At 44.4% G+C, this 22500-nt stretch overlaps 2 protein-coding genes and 1 long non-coding RNA gene across 3 annotated transcripts in view; 2 read left to right on the top strand and 1 right to left on the bottom strand.

Annotated features, from left to right (window-relative positions):
• The window catches only part of LOC138968738 (folate receptor gamma-like), a 376265-nt gene that overhangs the window by 127260 nt on the left and 226505 nt on the right, over nucleotides 1-22500 (top strand). The gene's annotated exons all lie outside the window — the stretch shown is intronic.
• LOC138968740 (uncharacterized) overlaps nucleotides 1-22500 on the top strand; it is a 330336-nt gene that overhangs the window by 136616 nt on the left and 171220 nt on the right. The gene's annotated exons all lie outside the window — the stretch shown is intronic.
• LOC138969616 (gastrin/cholecystokinin type B receptor-like) overlaps nucleotides 1-22500 on the bottom strand; it is a 99263-nt gene that overhangs the window by 5804 nt on the left and 70959 nt on the right. Inside the window, exon 2 of the mRNA XM_070342476.1 lies at nucleotides 2576-2754. Coding sequence (XP_070198577.1) covers nucleotides 2576-2754 — 179 coding nt within the window. The remainder of the gene's footprint in view (nucleotides 1-2575; nucleotides 2755-22500) is intronic.

The following is a 22500-nucleotide window of genomic DNA, read 5'->3' as shown; positions in this document are numbered from 1 at the left end:
GTGAGAGAGAGGGGGTATATCAGTGAGAGAGAGAGAGAGAGAGAGAGAGAGAGAGAGAGAGAGAGAGAGAGAGAGAGAGAGAGAGAGAGAGAGAGAGAGAGAGAGAGAGAGAGAGAGAGAGAGAACAGCAGCAGGTCGAGCAACACAGCGAATAGAGCGTCTAGAACGAAGGACGGCCAGATCTCCGAGCACGGCACGCCTGGGTACAGAGAGAGAGAGAGAGAGAGAGAGAGAGAGAGATAGAGAGAGGGGTGGGTGGGTATATCAGTAAGCACAGGAGCTTGTATCAAATCGCCGGTCGATCATTATTTGTAGTATATAGTAGTAGTATATAGTAGTAGTAGACTGTAAATAATGATCGACCGGCGATTTGATACAAGCTCCTGTGTCAGTAAGTTAGAGTTCAGAGATAGCGAACAGCAGCAGGTCGAGCAACACGGCGAACAGAGCGTCCAGCACAAAAGACGGCCAGGTCTAGTTTGGGAAAAGGAGACGTAAATCTTACAACGAACTTTCGAGTGAGACACTGAAAATCGTCGGCAGATGATAAATATGTTACTGATTTAAAAAACCCAAACATTTTTAGCTTTTTGAACTGAACACGATCAAATCTATCCACGTGCTAATTTGTTTTCTCTGAAAGTTAATACAAGCTGAACAAATAACCTTTTCTAACAACTCTAAGTTCATGTTCTAGTTTCTGTGAATGCCGTGAACTGAGCTGCATTGAAACCTGTGTTATAACAGCCCTTGTACTCTCAGAACCTTGACATGTCTAACGTAAGACAAATAAAATGAATTCAGGATTTTTTTTCTGTGCATGTCAATGAGCATCTTTTGCTCTGATTTGTGAAATTATAATAATTTCCTAAAAAAGAATCCAAGAAGTTCTAACAATGCGATGGTTTTGAGTTTGGGATTGAACACTGCATGTCTATAGGCACGAAGAAGAAATACATGTACAGTATCGTTGTGTTTCTCTGAATCAAAACACAGGGACAGATTTTTAGTTTTAGTTTCTGACAGCAACACTTTTCAAGAAGTATTTGATTACGGGTACTGTGAGCTATATTTTCAATGATCACCTTAATGCGGCAAAAAGAGGAATGTATGATGTGCATGTTAGACACCAACTTTAGTTAAATCGTGCATTTCGGGAAGCTGTTTTAAGTGATAGTTCTAGACCCACTACCCTTCTTCGTGTTATGAGGACCGTATCTCTTGTGTTATGCGAGCAAAACACTCTGTATCTATTTATCCGGCGTGAGGGAAGAAATGGTACATTAAGAAATGCTTTTTCGTGATTCCCAGACACGTTCATTGAGTTCAGATCATCACAAATTGCTTTTGGACGTTTTGTATGCAACTCATAGGTTTGTCGTGGCGATCGTGAGTGTCTGCGCTTGCTAATTGGTCCATGGTCTGGGGCAAGTGAAGCGTGATATTGGCGATTGCTCGGCCAGAGGCGGCTATCCAACTACCGTTTGCTCGAAAAGTTCTGTGGCAAGCATGACAGGTGACTCGTCGCTAGCCAGACTTCTGAGCTGTGTATGCTGTCTATCTGTTTCGCACTCAAAAGACCCCGATCGAAGGTTGCAGAGAGATAATTAGAGAGAGAGAGAGAGAGAGAGAGAGAGAGAGAGAGAGAGAGAGAGAGAGGGAGTCAGGTAGCAGAAGCGAGAAAAAAGGTAGGGGCGCGCACACACACACACACACACACTCACACGCGCGCACGCACACACACACACACACACACACGCGCACGCACGCAAACACACACAAACACGCACACACACGCACGCACACGCGAGCACGCACACGCACACACACACACACACGCACACACACACACACACACACACACACACACACACACACACACACTATAACACGGCCACACACGGCCCCACACACACACACACATACACACACACATACATACACACACACACACACACACACACACACACACACACACACACACACACACACACGCACACACAGAGAAGTTAAGACAGCAATGGGAATAAACATGAGAACGGTAAAAAGCCTCCGGAATGGAATAGGATCACAGACAGGGTATCTACCCACAGAGCCAACAGCAATACCCATCATGTCAATCCTTAAAAGACGGTCCTTAATTGCGAAGACTTCGCGAAGCCTTTGTACCGAATACTCAGTGCTAAAGCTCGTTGCGGCCAGCTTCGCGAAATTTACTTCGCGTAGTCGACTTCACCCAGCTAATTTGCAGCTTAAGGCTTTTCTCAATAGAGCCCGCAGTCCACTTCGCCAAGTCTTTTACCTCAATGTCAATGCCAAAGCTTCAAGCAGCCAGCTTTGCGAAGTAGAATTCGCGAAGTAGCCAGCTTTGCGAAGTAGAATTCGCGAAGTAATCTTTGCCCAATAGCTTGAGGATTTAAGTCCACTTCGTGAAGTCTTTTGACCAAAATTTAGTGTCAAAGCCTTCGCACAGCCAGCTTTGTGATGTAGACTTTACGAAGTCGACTTCGGTCAGTGGATTCGATTCTTGTATTTGACTTCGTGAAGTCGACTTCTAATTACTGAGAGGCTTTACCTGCGTGAAGACGGCGATGGGGACCATGAGGAGCAGGGCGGTGATCCAGATGAGCAGCAGCACCCGGTAGGAGTGCTTGAGAGTCTGCCAGCGTCGCGACCTCAGGGGCTGACATATCGCGTAGAACCGCTCGATGGAGATAGCTACCAGGGTAAAGCAGCTCACGCCCACCGACACAGCTGGAAAGAAACAACACAAAGATTTCCTTGTAAGTAATGATGTCAGTGATGTTAATAATGCAATTATTAAGGTTGTGTGTAAATAGCATGACAGTCGTATGAACAGGTATGACTGAACCAGGGTGTGACAGCTCACGCGCACAGATACAGCTGGAAAAAAACAACAGAAAGATTTCCTTGTAAGCAATGATGTCAATTATCAGAAATGTCACGGATGCAGTATAATAAAGGCTGTGTGTGTAGGCTAAATAGCATGACAGTCGTATGGACAGGTAGCTGGAACGAAACAACAAAATGATTTCCTCGTTAGTAATGATGTCAGTTATCAGTGATATCCCTTATTCAATTAAATAAAGGTTGTATGTTCTTCTTCTTGTCGATCACAGTGTGTAAATGCGTGGTACTATGGTTTTCTGGAGAGAGCCAATGGCCTAGTACCTAGTTTTCAGCTCTTAAATGGTGTATGAAAATAACATGGCAGACGTATTAACAAAGATCATCATAAGATTCATTACATGTACAAACGAAAAAAAAGCTGCAAAGTAATACCTCGAAAGACAGCAAAGCATATTGGAACAAACAAACAAACAAACAAACAAACAAATAAACAAACAAACAAACAAACAAACAAACAAATAAACCAACCAACCAACCAACCAACCAACCAACCAAGGAAAAAGGATTTCAGAAAAGGTAAACGTATAAATTCAAAAGCACCAGACAATCCTACGAGTGCTTTGAAAAGGGGAGTTAACTACCTGACGAAGCAGACGACAACTGAAGCAACAAACTCTGACGCAAACGGATCTCACTTCAGTGGTACAAGGTGTGCGGAAAATTAGGAAGTTTGATGGGAACGCACTAGGTTTAACCTTAAATAACGAAGCATCATGGAGCACTTCAAAAACAGGGGTTGGGCTGCACTTTTCTCTACGTTTAACAGGTGAGCACTTTATAATTACTTTTTTTTGTATACCTTTGCAGGCAAAAAACAACCCCAAAACAAAACATCTCTCTCTCCCTCTCTTCTCTCTCTCCCTCTCTCTCTCTCTCTCTCTCTCTCTCTCTCTCTCTCTCTCTCTCTCTCTCTCTCTCTCTCTCTCTCTCTGTGGAATGGAGAACCTCCACAATTTGCTCGCCAATTCCTTGCGCCGTAACAACTGGTCAATATCCATGTCGGTACAATCGGTCATTTTCTGACAACGTTCGATCCCAGACCAATTCTTAGCTAGACTTCTGCGCACAAAATAATGGGTGGCATTGTTTACGTACGTGGTGTGTGTTTCTTTTCTTTCTTTATTTGGTGTTTAACGTCGTTTTCAACCATTCAAGATTATATCGCGACGGGCGGTGTGTGTGCGCCGGAGGTTTGCAGAAAGAACCCCTCCCACGTCAGTAAATAAGAAGGATAAATGGAAGGAGCATCTCTCTTATTCAGTAGATCGAGTTTGCTTTTCCATTTAAGGGTTTATGTCCATTACTTCATAATGTAAGAGCCGACCAGTTCCACATAACTCTCGTTCATTGTCGTCTAGTGTTCCCAACGCTGACTTCCCTTTCTTATTTGAAATTTTGAAAAAGGGGTTTTCTCTTTCAGTAACGTGCCCACCGTTTTGGCTTGGCACTGACGTGATCTAACCAGATAATGTCACGTAATCCGTATAATACTTCTCTGAGAGCTTCCCTGATCCTCTCCTCCCCCCCCCCACCCCCTCCAAAAAAAACCCAAACCCTCACGCCACCCCCCCCCCCCCCCCCCGGGGGAGGTCTGACTGAGTAGATAAACCTGTGAAAAGGACGTGTGTGCCTTGAAGGTAAGTCAATAGAAACCAGAAGGAACTAGCACTTTGTATTTTAGGAACGCTAACGTCCCTTTGTGATTTTACCGTACACATGTTCTGGCCTCATTTGGTGTTGATAATCACTGGAAGGACCATTTTACTCTACTCTCTTTTCAAATCAGCAAGCGATTATTCTTCTAAAGTTTTGGGAAAAAACCCAAGTCGCTGCTAACTTTCAATGAAAGTTTCATGTATTTCTCCAGCAATCTTGTTCTTTAAAGGCACAGTAAGCCTCACGTAAACCATCACTGAGCTCCCCGCGCCTCTACATACATTGCAAGCATACTTCCATTTGAACGCTCACCGAACGGGAACATCCTGGCTGCTTTCTGTCGAGAGTGAGACATTTTCAAAGAAATTATTTTCGTTTACGATGCTAACTTTTAAAATCTAAATATTAAATTGACATCTTGTTACACAAACATTCCTAAATCATAAAAGAATTCTTTTTTCATCAAGACAAGATCAGTACAATTCGAAATTTTGAAAGTTTGAAAAAAGAAAATCCCGGAAATGTGTCACGCAGAACGTTTTTCTCGTAGCAGACGACGGTTGTGCCTAGAGCCAGTTCCTCTGAACTGTCAACCGCCACCGCTCTAGTTCGCAGCCGTTTGTGGCGTTTTATATTCAAAGGTACACAATAACGTGCTATTGCAGATAAGCGTACAGCGAGTCGCATTAAAATCACAAACTGACGACTAAATTGTGAAAAAAAAGGAAACTGGATTACACGGGTTCACGATGGCTCACGGGTAAGATAAACCACGCAAAAATATATTCTTTGAAAATTGCTCGCTCTTTACGGAGGGCACCTAGGATGTTCTCAAGCGGTGAGTGTTTAAATGAAAGGGTGTTTGTACTGTGTGTAAAAGCCTGACAGTATCTGTGATGGTTTACGGGAGGCTTACTGTGCCTTTAAAGATGAAATATTCAGTCAGCACTTAAATATTCCAAGTCTATTGGTACAACATGTTATGAAAACCATATCGTTCAGTATTAAAACTCGGTCCCACACCACGGACAAGGGAGGAAGGAAAATAGCAGAGCTCGATCAGTCAGTAACACAGTCGTCAGGGACGAAGGGAGTCCCAAAGGGAGGCAAGGCGGTGACCATGACAGATTGACAGCTCAAGCAGTGGTCACAAGCAATCAAGGGGAGGTAAACGGGCGCACGTGCCCGCCCTTGACAGGCCACTGCTGGCCGCTGCTAGAGCTGTTGTCTCCCCTTCCAATCTATTCTTGTCGGTGGTCGAAGTCATCCAGAGTCACCGCCCTCACCCAGGTACCACCCCACCCCCCACCCCCTTCCCCCTTGCCCTGTATTTCCCCTGAACAACCCAACCCCCATCGTCGATCAGTCATCGAGATAGCTACACCCTCTGTATCTTGTATGTGTCAATAGGCTCTGTGCTTTAATGACAATAAATTCTGATTCTGATTCTGATTCCCTCAACCCCCCTGCAGCCCTACCTCTCCCTACTCTCTCAACGCTGCTACCCCTTCGTTGGTCAAAGTCATGAAGCTACCCCCACCCCCCACCCCCGCCACGCACCCTCTTCTCCCCTTCCCATTGCTTCCTCAATACCGCAACTCCCTCGTTGGTCGAAGTCACCACCCCCACTCTCCCGCCCTTCCTTCTCCAACCTTCCTTTAACAGCAACCCCATCCGTTGATCAAAGTTGTTACCCCAACCCCCTCGTGGGTCAGTCATCGAGATGCCTACACCATCAACCCCCACCCATCCCTATCTCCCTCCTCACTGCTTACCCCTCGTTGGCCAAAGTCGTGGAGACCTCCCCCCCCCCCCCACCCACCCCCGCCCCCTCACTGCCTTCCTTCCTTCATGACTGCCCCCCTCGTTGGTCAAAGTCATCCAACACCTCCACCCTTAAACCCCCTTGCTCCCGATCCTCTCGTTGTCTAAAGTCATTCATCCCCCACCCCAACCCCTTAACCTATAGAATCAGAATCAGAATCAGAATTTATTGTCATTAAAGCACAGAGCCTATTGACACATACAAGATACATAAGTACAGGAAAAACAGCAATATAACATAACATACATGTAACACAAAACCAAGTGGAACACGGTGAACAAAGAGGACCTGAAGATGAGCATAAGTTATTGAGGACAGTCGGAAGACGCATTGCATCTGCGTAGTTGAAAACAATCGTACACATATTTTGCCAATTGCCTTTGGATGTCGCTGTCAGTAAACAAAGAACTGACTCTTATTTCATCACTGCCGGTGGAAGTATTCGGTAATAACTGTTGCCTGAGATGAGCATACATTGTACACGAATCAAGGAAGTGAAGTTCATCCTCCACCACTCCTCAGTTTCTGCATAGTCTTTCCTCCCTTGGTGTTCCCGTGTATCTGTCCTTTTCGATTTCTAAGTCATATGCTTCCCCCCACCCACTTGACCCCTATACCCCCACCTTCCTTTGTTCTTGCCTTCTCTTCCCCAGCAATTCCATCACCAATCCACTTCTTTCCGCAAGGGTGAGCTGAATGGGTTGCCAGGACAACCAATCTGTTGTTCTATGATGCACTGATATCATTTCTGGAGGATCACAAAGACATATGTGTATCATGTTGCCAAGGACATGCTCGGGAATATTGCCGAGCCGAGCAGGAGTCAATGATTGCTGGGAACAGAGAAAGTGCAGGGAATTGATGTCTTGCAGTCTGTATTTGCAAACCGCGTTCACCTCCCATATTGAGTTAGTTTGGGAGTGCAGCTACACAATAAAAAAAAATAAAAACATAATAACAAAACGTTCTTATATAGCGTTAGTTACCGTCAAGTAGCAGAATCAGGGCGCTTAACAATTACCACAAAAACAACATGTTAAAGATTTCAGATTCTTCAAATTCGTCTTATTCCCCAGAAACGGAGTACCCCCCAGTCAGTTTAACAGTATCCCCTTCAGGAAAATTTTAGTTTTGTCAATAACAAAAACGTTTAATAAACTATTAAAAAAAACACCTAAAAAATAGTTCAGGCAGAAACATTACAATGAACCATGAACAGCAAGCGTAAAGCTGCGTATACACAAAATAAAGATGGCTTAAGGCTGTAGTCGACTACCCCAGTGAGCAGGAAGTAGAATTAAAGTAGGTATTTCGCCCAATTTACGTGCCCCAAAGTGAAACAAAAGATAGCAATTGATAAAATGAATTTAAAAAACTAATTAAAACCAGGTATTTAAGCTCGAAAATCAATTTTTTTCTTTTTAATTTTACTCATTTATGAAATGGTTTATTAAGAGGTAGGGGAGAAGACTCATCCATCCTAGCAGAAGGTATTCGATCCCTCGAAAACGGAGCATGTCTGCTTTGTACGGTGTGATGTGTGAAAGGGGGGGGGGGGGGCGTAGGGGGGTGCAATTAATTACACGTAAATGAAAAAATAGAACATGAACAAAACCTAACCACGAGAGCACGTGGGAGTTGCAGCAAAGGCCACGCTAGAACGCAGAAGAAGCACAAGGAACAGTAAATCAGACACAGACACAGAGTCGTAAGGCCAAAAAAAAAATAGGTGTGGTTACGGTAACATAGCCCAAAAAAATAGGGTAGGAAGGTAGGCAATCACTTTTTTTTTTTTTTACATTTTTTTCTAATGTGTACAAATTAAACCTACTTGACAGGGAAATAAGTGTGCGACTCGGGCGCTTTCGCTTTCATTGCGTTTTCTGCACTCGTTTTCTTGTGTTTTTTGTTTTGTTTTGACAAATGTAATAAAAAGTTATAGGGTCGGCCCCTAAAAATAGGGTAGGTCGGGTTACCGTAACCACACCTATTTTTTTTTTAGGCCTAAGCGCTTGGCTAAATGAGCGCAAACGAAAACGATCTCTTCCATTTCAGTCTGAACCAGATACTATAACACAAGGAATCACTCCGCAGACTTTGCCGTGAAAAGTCGTCTCCCTCCAGAGAATCCAAACATTCACTTTTGATATCACACAAGGGACATCAATCTGGCTGCCTCGCGCAAGGGAGAGAACCCGCTTGATGACCAGCAGAAGTGGAATCGATGGCGGGTTAGTCTGCTTTATCTCAGTACTGTCCAGTAAACTGATCGGCCAGTTAAACGGTTTGGCGAGTGGAACAGTGGGTGAGTATGCAAAAAAAATGCAAATTCCTCGCGGACTTGAAGACTTCGTGCTAAGCCAGGGAAGTCAGAATAAAGTCCAAATATGTCGATGTCAAGTTAAGATACTAGTGTCCATAAATCTGTTGATAACGCCCACACTGTTTTTGCTGAGTTGCGAAAGGCTTTCGCGGAAGTGGGCCGACTGATTGCCATTCATTGGGTTCTTCTTCTTCTTCTTCAGCGTTCCAGAATTTGTCTGGTTACGTGTGAGCTCGTTTGCCCATTTGGGTTCCCCACACCATACTCTGAGAGCATAGTCAGCTTCACTCCGCTTTCGTTGAGTAGGCATGCTGGGTATTTTCGTGTTTCCATAACCCACCGAAGTTGGGTTCAAAGTATACATGTTGTCCAACAATCGGAGTATTCGTTAAGACAGGCGCTTGGTGCTTACTCTGGATGGATGGATGATAAATTCAGTGAAGACCAGAGCCCTTCATGAAACGATGTGTATGCAATAAGAATATGTACAAAAGCGTTTGTTATCAACTGCAGCTGTTTGCCCTACAAAGAACCTATTCACAAAACAAATACATAATATCACAAGTGGATGAAATACTACATAGATAATAGACTTCTGATAATATACAAACCAAAAACCGACCACTGTAACTTAACAAATCATTAAGTATATTTATCGCCTGGAGGATTTATACAAAAAATAAAACAAGGTTTCTTTTAGTTGTTCGCATGCTTTACTCTGGGGGAGACTACATAAAAGACAAGAACAACTCGTCGCCTAATGGCTGTCGATCCTTAATTTAGCCTGAAATTGACTTCTCGAAGACTTTGCGAAGTCTTTTTACCCCAAAGTCAGTGCCAAAGCTTCGTGCAGCGAGCTTCGTGAAGTAGACGTCGCCCAAGTAATATCATGACTTGAGGGAATAACAATTTGTCTGTACCTGTAATCTGTATACACTTGTAAGCTCCGAGGTGCTAAGAATAGCACCAAAATATGAGCATTCTTCTGCAAAGGACGTGTGTTTACATCCGAAGGTCGATTGGCTTTGTTATACCTAATTCTAGCACCAGTGACAAGAAGCTAAATGTAAAAACCACATTGTTGCATCCTATCTGTATTTCACTGGGTTTTTGTGTGTTTAATAGAACACTAAATCTAATAACAGATACAGATTTATTTTTGTATAACTTTCAAATATCTGCGGGCTGCTTGTTTTCTAACTGCTTTGATTTGATTGTGGCAAGAAAACCCAATTTTCCAAAACACTCTGTCCAATTTCATTACAGCAAACACCCCCTTTCCCGAACGATTTAGTTTGTTTAAAGGCACAGTAAGCCTCCCGTAAACCATCACAGAGCTCCCCGAGCGTCTAAATACAGTACAAGCATACTTCCATTTGAACGCTCACCGAACAGGAACATCCTGGCTGCTTTCTGTCGAGCGTGAGACATTTTCCAAGAATTTATTTTCGTAGACTTGTTCCGTTAACAACAACGGCGCCTCGTTTTTGCGCTAGACCTAACTTTTAAAATCTAAATAATAAATTGACAGCTTGTTACACAAACATTCTTTAATCATAAAAGAATTCGTTTTTCATCAAGACAAGATCAGAACAATTCGAAGTTGTGAAAGTTTAAAAAAAGAAAAGCCCGGAAGCAGGGTCACGCAAGGGTCGTAGCAGACGACGGCCGGTTTATCAGTGCAAATCGCCGTTCCTCTCAACAGTCAAAAGCCATCACTAGAGTTCTTGTGAACCACAGCCGTTGTTTCGTGCATAAAAAAAACGTGCTATTGTAGATAAGCTCACGTCGAGTCGCATTCAAATGACTAACTATGACGACTGCATTGTGAAAATGGAAAACTGGATCACACGGGTTCACGATGGCTCAGGGGTAAGATAAACCACGCAAAAATAAATTCTTTGAAAATTGTTCGCTCTTTACGGAGGGCACCTAGGATGTTCTCAATTGGTGAGTGTTTAAATGAAAGGGTGTTTGTACTGTGTGTAAAAGCCTGACCGTATCTGTGATGGTTTACGGGAGGCTTACTCTGCCTTTAATCGCACCTCTCTCTCTCTCTCCATCTCTCTCTCTCTCTCTCTCTCTCTCTCTCTCTCTCTCTCTCTCTCTCTCTCTCATGTTTTATTTTTTAAGGACAGGGTGGAAGAAAAGACGTTGCCTTCAATTAAACCCATGGAATTCACTGCCGTGGAAAATAAAGTTCAGTCGGGTTCCGTTCCGATCAGTTCTTCCTCTCTCCCAAACGATTGCCAGGACACTGACCCTTTGAACTGCCCATTTACCCCCCACCCCCCCACCCGCACCCGCCCCCCTCCCCAAACTTCACTTAATTTCTTCACATCCATTTTTTTGCTTTCACGAGTGCAGAGTTTAATTAACAGACACGGGCTGTGGCGTGATGGGGGGGGGGGGGGGGGTTAGTCAGTGGTTTTCCATTAACGGTGAAGGAGGTATGCTCGACAGCTGCTGCACCTCATGGCGAGGTACAATTGGTGCCATCACCTGCAATATGTGCACTCCTGAAAATCGTAGTCTTTATGACAGCGCGCTCCGCTCATGTTCTAAAAAAAAAAAAAGGCTTTCATGCACTCCGGAAACGGAGTTTTACTGCTAAAAATGTGGTTGAAATGCGGTCTTACACACAAAAGCCCATTCGTGAGAACCCCCCCCCCCCCCCCCAAAAAAAAAAAAAAAAAAAAAAAAACCGAGCGCAAGTGGGATAGGCAGCCCACGAACGAAGGAGAAGAAAGAAGAAGAAGAAGAAGAAGCAGAAGAAGAAGCAGAAGAAGCAAAAGAAGAGTCGGTATATTCACTCTTAATCTTGCCAGGTTCCACTGACGATTCCTAATTGTGTTCCTTTATCAGAGTATTTGAGCCGGCCCACCGCGGTACGTGTTTGGGCAGATTCCTCAGTCTCAGATACTGTGAGTGTTCTTCCTTACGACAAGGACTTTAGCTGGCAATGCGCGCAGATCGGATGGAACGGTAACCGAGCGACTCTTGACTTGTTGGTCCCTCCCTCAATGATGGGATTACAGGTTCCAACAGCAAACAGCCGTGCTTCCTGCAGACTGTGTGAATACACAACACCACGAGAGACTAAAGTGATTGACTTCTACTCTTCCAATCTGATTTTTTTTCCCCGTGGATTAATTCCTGCCACACCAGGTTAATAGGTCAGAGAGGGCGAAAAAAGGGCACACAAACTGATGCCACGTTGGTGAAGATGCTAATAACGGAGAAAAAAAATAAGAAGAAAATGCTAATAACGTATGCACGTGGGATCTTTTTTCAATCATCCTATTTATATCAAGGGGAAGAGGGTGCGGATGAAAAAACCCATCATGAATTCAGGAATTAAATATTTGCAAGGATTCATGCACTATAGTTTTTGTGATTGTATGTCATCTTGCGCACAGCCGTTGCTGAAAATAGCTCGAGATTTTAATAAAGAAAAAAAAATCATTTTTTAATGCACTGCAGCCAGTTATCATGATGCTTTTTTTCTGAAGTTCTGAGATGATGATCAACGAGTTTTCGATCCGTTTTCTAAATGATTGAGTCTTGAAGACGTTACGCGTCTATCGCAGTGACACGCGCAAGAGAACGAGATGAGCCGGTGCAATAGTTTTTTTTTCTATTCTGAGATGGGTTTTAACCATACAAATAGATTTTATTCATAAATACTGGTTCCATATTGGCCTGCAGATAAAGTAAAAGAATGAGACATACTTGCACATTATGATTATGTTTGTATACATACAGTATATTACTAGGGTTTTAGAGTACGTCAACTTCATAACATCGAAACCAAAGGTTGTGACATGGATTTGAACACTAAAAACCATAACAAAAAGAAAACACAAATATATACAATATTTTTGTTGCATGTCTGTATTATTATCTAACTGGAGTATTACTGAATAACGTAAAGAGAATACATTCTATAGTTGCCATTCAATATACGTTATAATAATTTAATTAAAGGACTGAAATCGTGGTTGAAAACGACGTTAAACACCAAATAAAGAAAGAAAGGACTGAAAAATCATGACACAAAATTGTACACAGCTCGGGAGAATAACAAAGAGAGCAATGGTTTCCAAACGCACGCCGCCACATCAGTTTTCTTGTAACTTCTGTATTGGGAATTACATGCTTTTGCACAGTTGCGGTAAATGTATAAAGTTAGTATTACATATTGCATTACAATATAAGTAGCAGACTTAGTTACGACGGAATACAGCAACGTTTTTGGAGCAAGCTTAATAATAATAATAATAATAATAATAATAATAATAATATGGGAGATTTATAGAGCGCTTTACGTTCTCTAAGCGCTTTACAATGAAAAAACACACATATATGCCTAAAACTGAAAGGAACTCTCCTTCTAGTGAAAACAGTTCAGCTCACTATCATCATAGTCTCAGATCAGGCCGGGTGTTTACATGTATGAATACCCGCTTCGCCGGGTACGGCTGCGCCGGGAAGAAGTCGAGCCGAATACCCTGCTGCGCCGGGGACCCGGCTATGCCGGGTGTACGCCGGCTTTGCCGGCGCACCGCACGGAGGAAGGGAGATAAACGCGGCTGAAAACACTGGAGAAGATAAGGAAGAGTTACTGGAAATGGATCCAGAGAAAAACCAAAATCGGTTCAGCGCTGCGCGCTGAGAGCACGTGTTGAAATATCTCATCGATGAGGTTGTGTCCGGGGTCTCTCTGAATAAGCCCACCAAATTTGAAGCGATCCATCGAGAACTTTGGCCGTGCATCGCGCACAGACACACAGACAGACACAAGTCGTATATATATATAGAAGATCTCCATTTGGTCACATAGCAAAAATCAAATTTCTGACTACTTGTGATGAGTTGGATCTTATTGATGAAAGAATTTCTTAAAAGGCCGCAAGTGGTTTGAACGAAGTCCATTCATTAAAAAACCACTCCAACTCAGCACAACTACAACTGTGTTAATTGTTGGTATGTGACCAAGTTCGTCAATCGTTCGTCTATCGTTCATAGTGTGACGGGTCATGGCCTCGTTGCGATTCAGTCGTCGCGATTCAGTCTTTGGCCGATCGCACATCACATCGTAGGCCATGACCCGTCACACTATGAACGATAGACGAACGATTGACGAACGATAACTCCACGCGAGCGGGGCGGAAGTGCCGTTTCACGGCAAACGCGCTTTGCGAGAGCAGACGCTAAATGTTCGAACGTCGCTCTACCTTTCTGAAAAATTCCTTTCAGCATTACGCCTTTGCAAGAAATAAAGTTCCCAGACAGCTGCAATTAATGTTTTTCGACCGCTGTACACGCCTAAAACGTCTCCTTTATATCTGAGTAAAAAACTGTTCTTCCAAAAAGTTTTGAATCGACGAAGAGACGCTGTACGCCACTGTCCGCCATTATTTTACGTCACGGCGTCAAGGCCGCAGCAACGCGTTCTGATTGGCTCTGTTGGCTCTGCCCCTGCGATTGACCGACGACTGGATCGCAGGAATAGAACATGTTCTAAACCTCAAAGCTACGAGGGAATCGCATGAGACTGAGTCGCAGACTTGTCGTAGCTGTTTTCTACGACTGAGTCGGCTGTGTGACAGGGTAAATCACGCGACTCAGTCGCATGTGTGACAGCCCTCTTAGAGGAGAGAGGGGAGGGGGGTCGGGGGGGGGGGGGGGGGTCGGTGCCGGGGATAAGGAGTAGGGAGGAGGACGTGGGCGCGGAACAGGCAGTGCGGATGCATGGGATATGTGAGGGAGGGGAAGGCGGCGGTGGGGAGGAGCCGGGCGGAAGAAAGAGGGTGGAGATGGGGAGGTACGTGGAGATCGAACCATTTCAAAGGACGCTGACAGGGAACAGTGAAAGCGAGACGAACTGACGAGGACATTGAGCGCAGGCGAAAATCGTTGAGAAACTGAATTAACGGTTTAATTTGATCCCACTTCGGTCCATTTCTCCGAGTGCTCGATGCCAATTAATTTGAGTCAACGAGGATCCAAGGTAGTTTCAACGCGTTAATTTCAACGCACGAGTGGACGGTGTGAAGACACCCGTACCAGCAGCGACATACTTACGTCGTCTCAGAAAGTAAGTAGTTACCTCATCCAAGACAGATCCCGACTTAGAATAGGCGTGGGGGAAAAAGGTCCCGCTTGTGGTAACCCGACCGATCTTATTTTATGCTGCTTACCCCTAAACTCTACATTGAAGTGTTCCACGTTTGAATATCCTTTCTGTTACCAGTTTGAACGCAGTTTGACATAGAACATAACTTTACTAGCGAAAGGTAGGACATGTGTTTACCATGTGCTACCTTTTGCTTCTACTATACCACAGTGTGTTCAAAACAGGTTGCAGAGAGGGTATTCACAGTGGAACACTTCAGTTTAGAGTGTATAACGTTTTTACCAAATTCAGAACAACAACAACAACAACAACAACACCAACAACAACTACAACAACAACAATAACAACACAAACAGAAATATCTTGAAAACAACAACAACAACATTGAAGTTTCGGCCGACCTACCTACCCTTTTAGTTTTGGCAATAATACCGTAACCAACACTTGTTTGTGTGGTCTGTCTGGTAGCGCAAATTGCATCACTCAATGACAACACTTAGAAGCAATCTATCGATCAAGGCCGAAACCATACCTCTCTCCTTCTTCCTCTACGTCCCTCTCACTCTCTCCTCGGCAAAATTGCTGTCCCATGTCGCTGTTGACATTTTTCAGCAAGCCTGATGTTGGAGGGGCAGCAGATCTTCGACAGCTGCTGTCTCAAATGAATTCTTGTTCACTTTTTTTAGACATGGCAATTTTTCTAGTCGTCAATCAAAGCCTCTTTTTCGTTACTACAATGCCTCTTTTGCAAATTTGAATGAGATAAAATGAGAAATCACATTGTCACGAATGAGCAACAGAAAAACAGGACAATGCAAAAATGAGTGTTAAAAACATTAAAACAAAACAAAACTTCAAGGACAGTTCGTGTTTGCTTGTGTTAATCCAAGTGTTCAAATATGTCCAGTTTTCTTTATCCCCGAGTACGCTAGTACTAGGGTCCAGCAGACTTTAATTGTGTGTCTGTCTGTGTGTCTCGACTTAACAGCTTATTGCTGGGAAACTACTGGGCGCAGTTCGTTCAAAAGTTGATACACTAACTTGATAATAGGTCCGATTGATCGTATTAAAACTTCATAATGTTACCTGGGACCTAAATGCGAAATAAATCACAAAAACGACTCTTAACGGCGGGCGGAATTCGCGGTGGGATAGAACTGCGGTTCGGCTCATAGAACGGTGCAAGGTCTCGGCCAACCAAGACTATGGCATACTCGTAGCAAAGCCGCCGAATGGTACCGTAAACCAAGAATAGTGACGTAATTACGTCACGGTCGAAAGTCTTTGACGTCAATGCCTCCCTGTAGTCTTTTTCTCTCGCGCGGTGTGTGTGTGTTCATTTTGTGCACATGTGTTAGTGTTACTGTTTGTGTGTGTGTGTGTGTGTGTGTGTTTGTGTGTGTGTGTGTGTGTGTGTGTGTGTGTGTGCGTGCATGAGTCTGTACTCGTGTGTGTGTGTGTGTGTGTGTGTGTGTGTGTGTGTAAGAAAGAAAGAGAGAGAGGGAGGGAGTGAGGGAGAGAGAGAGTGTGTGTGTGCAGGGCCGGACCCAGGGGGGGGTTCCAGGGGTTCCGGAACCCCACCCCTGGAAAAAGCATGTACCTTGCTTTGACTTTTACTAGTTTTAGCACCAAAACAATGCTGCTCTTAACCCTCAAAACAAGGCCCAGAATGCACCAGATTGCACAGATTTTAACCGTTTCCCAAAAAATTTCCGGGGGAGCATACCCCCGGATCACCCTAGTTCGCGCGCCTGCTTTGCAGGCGCGCGCTTGTGGCTTCGCCACTTCGCTGATTTGCCCCCCCAAAAAAAGGAGGAACCCCCCCCCTTACAACTCATTTGGTCCGGCCCTGTGTGTGTGTGTGTGTGTGTGTGTGTGTGTGTGTGTGTGTGTGTGTGTGTGTGTGTGTGTGTGTGTGTGTGTGTGTGTGTGTGTGTGTGTGTGAATGTCTGAAGAGTACTCGGGTCCAGCGCGAGCGTTTTTTATTTCTGTTTGAAAACAAAACGAAATGAAACAAAAGAAAAGAAAGAGAACAAGAGGCGAAGCCTTCAAGGCTCACGTAAGAAATAGACAAACAGTAACACAAACTCAATCACTCCGTCACACATACACACACACACACACACACACACACACACACACACACACACACACACATACCTAAAGTGTGGATGGTTACCTAAGAGGCGGCACTGGGTGTAGTGCCTTTCTAGTGCACTTGCACTACAACAGCACTGGGTGCAGTACTCGCTCCGGCATCGAAGAATTTTGCACTAAAAAATGCACAAAATTTGACCTATTTCGTCGCCTATAGAGGACGGAAAGAATGTCATTTTGAACATTGTTATGACATTCTTTCCGTCAAAAAAGTCAATTTAACGGTGTTAAATGAAGCGAGCATCCACACAATTAGGTTGCCATCCAGAGTTTAGGTTGCCATCCACGTGTGGATGGTTGCGTTATGGTGATTTAGGCAACCAAACCTGTGGAAACATGGGTACACACACACACACACACACACACACACACACACACACACACACACACACACAGTAAGCATAGGTGACACTGTGCGAGAAAGAGAGACACTAGATCTAGATCTGTCTGTCTGCATACATGTAGCCTACTTACAGGGACACGACTGTCAAATAGTCTCGGCCCGCTCAAGATAACAATGACCGAGACTTTCAGTAATTCCTTCGCGTGACGTCTAACCCTCTAGTCTTACGCCATAATGTGACGTCTTCAAATGACGAAATGTTAAAGTTTCTACCACAGACATACACACGCACAAACACACACACGCACAAACGCACAGACAGACAAAGTTACGATCGCATAGGCTACACTTACGTGAGTCAAAAAGACAAGGAAGGAAACAGAAAGAAACGGCCTTCATCGATCTCAGAAGCTTCCCAAAGGCACACATAAAAAACACACCATAAAATATCTTTCTGTCTAAGCATACATGTCTATTAAGAGCCACCGTAAACAATCTTTCCCCCTCTGCCGTGAAGAAATATTTTGTTAAAGAAACATTTTGCTCAATTACAAGTTGACGCGTGTAATTCTCAAAATGACTTCCCCGGACTATTTGCCGTCCAACGTTTAGCGTGAAAAGCGGTTAACATCATTAGTGGAGCCGTTAAGAGCGTTTGAGGTGCCAGAGGAATTCCGGCAAACCCGTGAACGGAATGATCAAACGCTCTCTGAATACAACTCCACCGACTGTCGAGTATGGAAAGCCATTTGGGTGAAAAATCTGTCCATGTTATTGGTCCGTTTCATTTCAGTGATACAGTAGAATCCGCTTAATAAGGCCACCTCCGTGCAGAACAAAAGTGGCTTTATTAAGCGGGTGGACTTATTAAAAGGATCTCAGGCAAACTGAGCAAATAAAGCAAATAAAGCGAAAAAGCACTCAAATCCAAGAGGATTTAATATATAAGCAAATAAAGCAAAGCAAAGCGCTGAAATCCGAGAGGAAAATACATGTATCTGATACGGTATGGTCATGGAGACGTCATCATCAGTCTTTTCCAAGGAATCTGTCCATGGACAACTGCTGGAGAGGCTGAGCACGGAGGAGGTCGTTGACCTCAGCCCGGAAACAGTTGAACATGTCCATGTTAAATCCCTTTCTCTCCAATCCAATGCGGAGTTTGTGCATGCAAGCCCGCATTTCAGCATTTGAAGGGACTGCTTCCTCTTCTTCCCACGGGAGACTCCCAGAGTTACAGCACCTTCCCTGACAGAGACAGACGGCAGCGCTCTGAACTTCTCTAGGATTGCCATCTTTTCCACAGTTGTCATGTCTGTCCTCTTGTGTTTGGTGGCCATGGTTGCTTGTGTCCGGATTTCAAACTAAACCCCTTTCTATCCAAGAATTGTTGGCAGTGACAGAAATGCGATCATGAACATTCACTCACATGAACAAAAACTTCTGTTTGAAGTTGTTTACGACCACTGACTTGCACTTAACGTGATTAACGTGATTTCAAACTCACAAGAGGCTGGCCAAAACGTCTCAGGTTGTTTTGAAAACCATTCATGGATTAGCTGTGAGTGATCAGACAGCGATTACAGACTCTCTGTTACTGCTTTTCACATCTAACGCGAGCCCAAAAGTGGCTTTATTAAGCGGGTTGGTGGCCTTATAAAGCGGGTTTTTTTTAAGCATAAAACATAGGTGAAAATCCGTGCAGCCAGAAATTGGCCTTAAAAAGCGGGTGGCTTTATCAAACGTGGACTTATTAAGCGTATTCTACTGTACCATGTACAGTCCAATGGTATGCCTGAGAAGTCGACACTTTTTTTTTATCGAGACAGAAGCCTTGAACTCCAGTTCAGTTTTGTTTTGTTAGTTTGTTTGCTTAACGCCAAGCCGACCACGAAGGGCCATATCAGGGCGGTGCTGCTTTGACATATAACGTGCGCCACACACAAGACAGAAGTCGCAGCACAGGCTTCATGTCTCACCCAGTCACATTATTCTGACACCGGACCAACCCGTCCTAGCACTAACCCCATAATGCCAGACGCCAGGCGGAGCAGCCACTAGATTGCCAATTTTAAAGTCTTAGGTATGACCCGGCCGGGGTTCGAACCCACGACCTCCCGATCACGGGGCGGACGCCTTACCACTAGGCCAACCGTGCCGGTCTCCAGTTCAGTAGTTGCCTCGAGTAAGAAATTTCGGATTATGTCAAAAAAACATTCAGAGATCCCTTTCTTTGAGAAAGAAGATTAAATATATTAGCATCTTAATTGGAAATGTTGACAGTTTGAAAGTAGGGAGCGCCCCGGATGTAGGTCAAGCGAGTTGGGTGTGTGATTTGACTGGTGCGAGTAAGATGCAGCACATTATCACAGGAATTTAGGTTATCGACAACCATGCAAGTTTCCCTTTTTGGGATGCTTGTCGACTGAGATTTCCGAACATTTCCCATCCATTCATCCATCCACCAATCAATCAACGAAGTAAGCATTGTCCCTTATGTTGTGGCATATCACAAACAGCTGCAAAGAGTTGCACAAATGATTCTTACAAATAATAGCAGTCTAAACATATAGCTCTGAGTGCGCTTGTTTTGTCTTCTGTAGTCTAGCCTTACAATAGCATCCGCTTATCTTAGACATCTTGTATTGGGAACTCCGCGCAGATGGACAGAGAAGAAACATAGCAGTGGCTGTGATACATAGCAAGTGAGATTGATTGGTTCTACAGGGACCCAGACAGAGTCAGACGCTCTCTGATTGGCCGAGGCCAAAAGACCGTGGAGGCACATAGCCATAGTGACCGGTCCATGGACATCGACCCCGTCAGTGTCGCCATTTTCTCCCCAGCCATGATGCCCAAGGAATGCCCAGGGTTCAAGAGAGAGTAAAAAAGAGACAGTCTGTAACATCAGGGAGTGGCAATCATGCCTCCATGGATATTGATGTCCAAGGACTGTACTGCGTTAAAGAGGGTCAAAAAGAGACATCTGTACTATCAGGGAATGGCAATAATGGCTCCATAGACACTTGCCGCGTCAGTGTCGCCATTTTCTCTTCGTGGAAACGATGTCCAAGCACAGTCCAGAGTTCAAAGGGGTCACAACGACACAGTCTGTTATATCAAGAAATGGCAATCATGACTCCATGGACATTGATGTCCAAGCACTGCCCAAAGTTCAAGAGAGTCAAAAAGACACAGTCTGTTATATCTGGGAATGCCAATCATGGCTTCATGGACACTTGCCGCGGCTGTGTCGCCATTCCTTGTTCATGGACATAGATGTCAAAGCACTGTCCAGGGTTCAAGAAAGTCAAGAAGACACAGTCTGTTATATCTGGGAGTGGCAATCATGGCTTCGAGGACACTTGCTGCGTCAGTGTCGCCATTCTTTCTTCATGGAAATGATGTCCACGGACTGTCCAGAGTTCACGAGAGTCAAAAAGAGACAGTCTGTTATCTCAGGGACTGGACAATCACTGATGCTTGTCAGTAAAAGGACTGTCGTGGCTGTCCCCTCTTCATGGAAGTAAATGTCCAAGGATTGTCCCGAGTTCAAAAGGGTCAGAAAGAGAGAGTCTGTTATCTCAGCGAGAGGGCAATTATGGCTGCTGGTCAGTGCAAGGACTGTCGTGGCTGTCCCCCAGAGCGGTCGTCGAACCAGAGACAGAATGAGACATTTGAGGGGAGAATGACTGAATGCGGATTACGGAACTGTGGCAAAGATGGCGTAATTTTTCTCGTCGCTCGGTGTAACAAATATCCCATTTGGTGATACAAGTGCGTCCTCCTGAGGTTATTCCGAGGGAGCAGAGAAAGAGGGATGATACCAGTGCGTCCTCCTGAGGTTATTCCGAGGGAGCAGAGAAAGTGGGATGGGGTTGTGGGTACGAGAACGTAGAACGAGTTTCATCCCAGAAATCTGAGACGAAAAAGGGATGTAAATTTTGTTACGGTTCTATACTCAGCATTTGGTTGTTCTCTCCTCAACGTTTGGAGAGACAGAGACAGAGAGAAAGAGAGAGAGAGAGAGAAAGAAAGAGAGAGACAGAGACAGAGAGAGAGAGAGAGACAGAGAGAGAGAGATAGAGAGAGAGAGAGAGCAAGAAAGAGAGAGAGAGACAGAGAGAGAGACAGAGAGACAGAGAGCGAGAGAGAGAGAGAGAGAGAGAGAGAGAGAGAGAGAGAGAGAGAGAGAGAGAGAGAGAGAGAGAGAGAGAGAGTGTCACGATTTAGTGACATGGATCGAGAAAGGAACACTCTGTGGGGTGCCTTTCTCAAATTACGACGAAAAGCGCCTGTGCTTGTACGGGCTATTTTCTGCTGACCGAGCTTAGCACGGGAAATACGTTTTCCTGCACGCCTGGCTGGTATGCGAGGGGTGATATTTTGATACAGGGGTTCCACGTGCGTGATTTTGCTTGCTTGGCGAAATCGACGGTAACTGATCTGGATACGGGACACGTGGAGTCACGTGATGTTTTTTCCAAGGTTGTTTGGGGAAGACATGAGAGGACACTCGAACACAGGGCAGCGACAGAGAAGGATCGTTTTTCCTCCGTCCTAAAGTTAGATGGTCTTCTACACGTGGTGATTTATTATTTTAAGTCAGCGTGCCGTTCTGCATGGTACAGTAGGGCTTTACGGAACTACCAAGGAGAGAATACTTTTCGCTGTTTTACCTGTGCTGTCAACAAGGTTGACAGGTTTTGATTCTTGACTGAGCGGGGGACTTTTCCCACGCATAAAGTATTTCAGCAAGAAGGGGATGGCGGTATTTTCGTCGACGGACGGAAGCCATTCAAAAGGGAGCGGATTCGCTTAAAGGAGAGCTACTTACATTAGGCTGTTGAGGTAATAAATCATTATTTAACGCTGTTGACGAGTCTGTGTTTGTGGAATGAAATACTCTCTGTTGTTCTTTCCAGGTTAGCGCATAATTTGCTCTTTGTGACGCTAAAATAATAATCTGTATATGGTTTTTGCAGATATGGAGAGAAGGAAGGAAAATGGCTGATTTGTTGTTTTAAAAGTTCGTTTGTGCAGGCCCACGTTCTCGATGAAATATGTAAAGGTGACATGTTTGAAGGTGGAGGGTGAAGGGTTGCGTGGCATGTTTAGTGCACCGA

The sequence above is a fragment of the Littorina saxatilis genome, linkage group LG6, assembly GCF_037325665.1.
Source record: "Littorina saxatilis isolate snail1 linkage group LG6, US_GU_Lsax_2.0, whole genome shotgun sequence".
Taxonomy (NCBI): Eukaryota; Metazoa; Mollusca; class Gastropoda; order Littorinimorpha; family Littorinidae; genus Littorina; species Littorina saxatilis.
The sequence above is the reverse complement of the archived record's forward strand: the minus strand, read 5'-3'. Positions and strand labels throughout refer to the sequence as shown.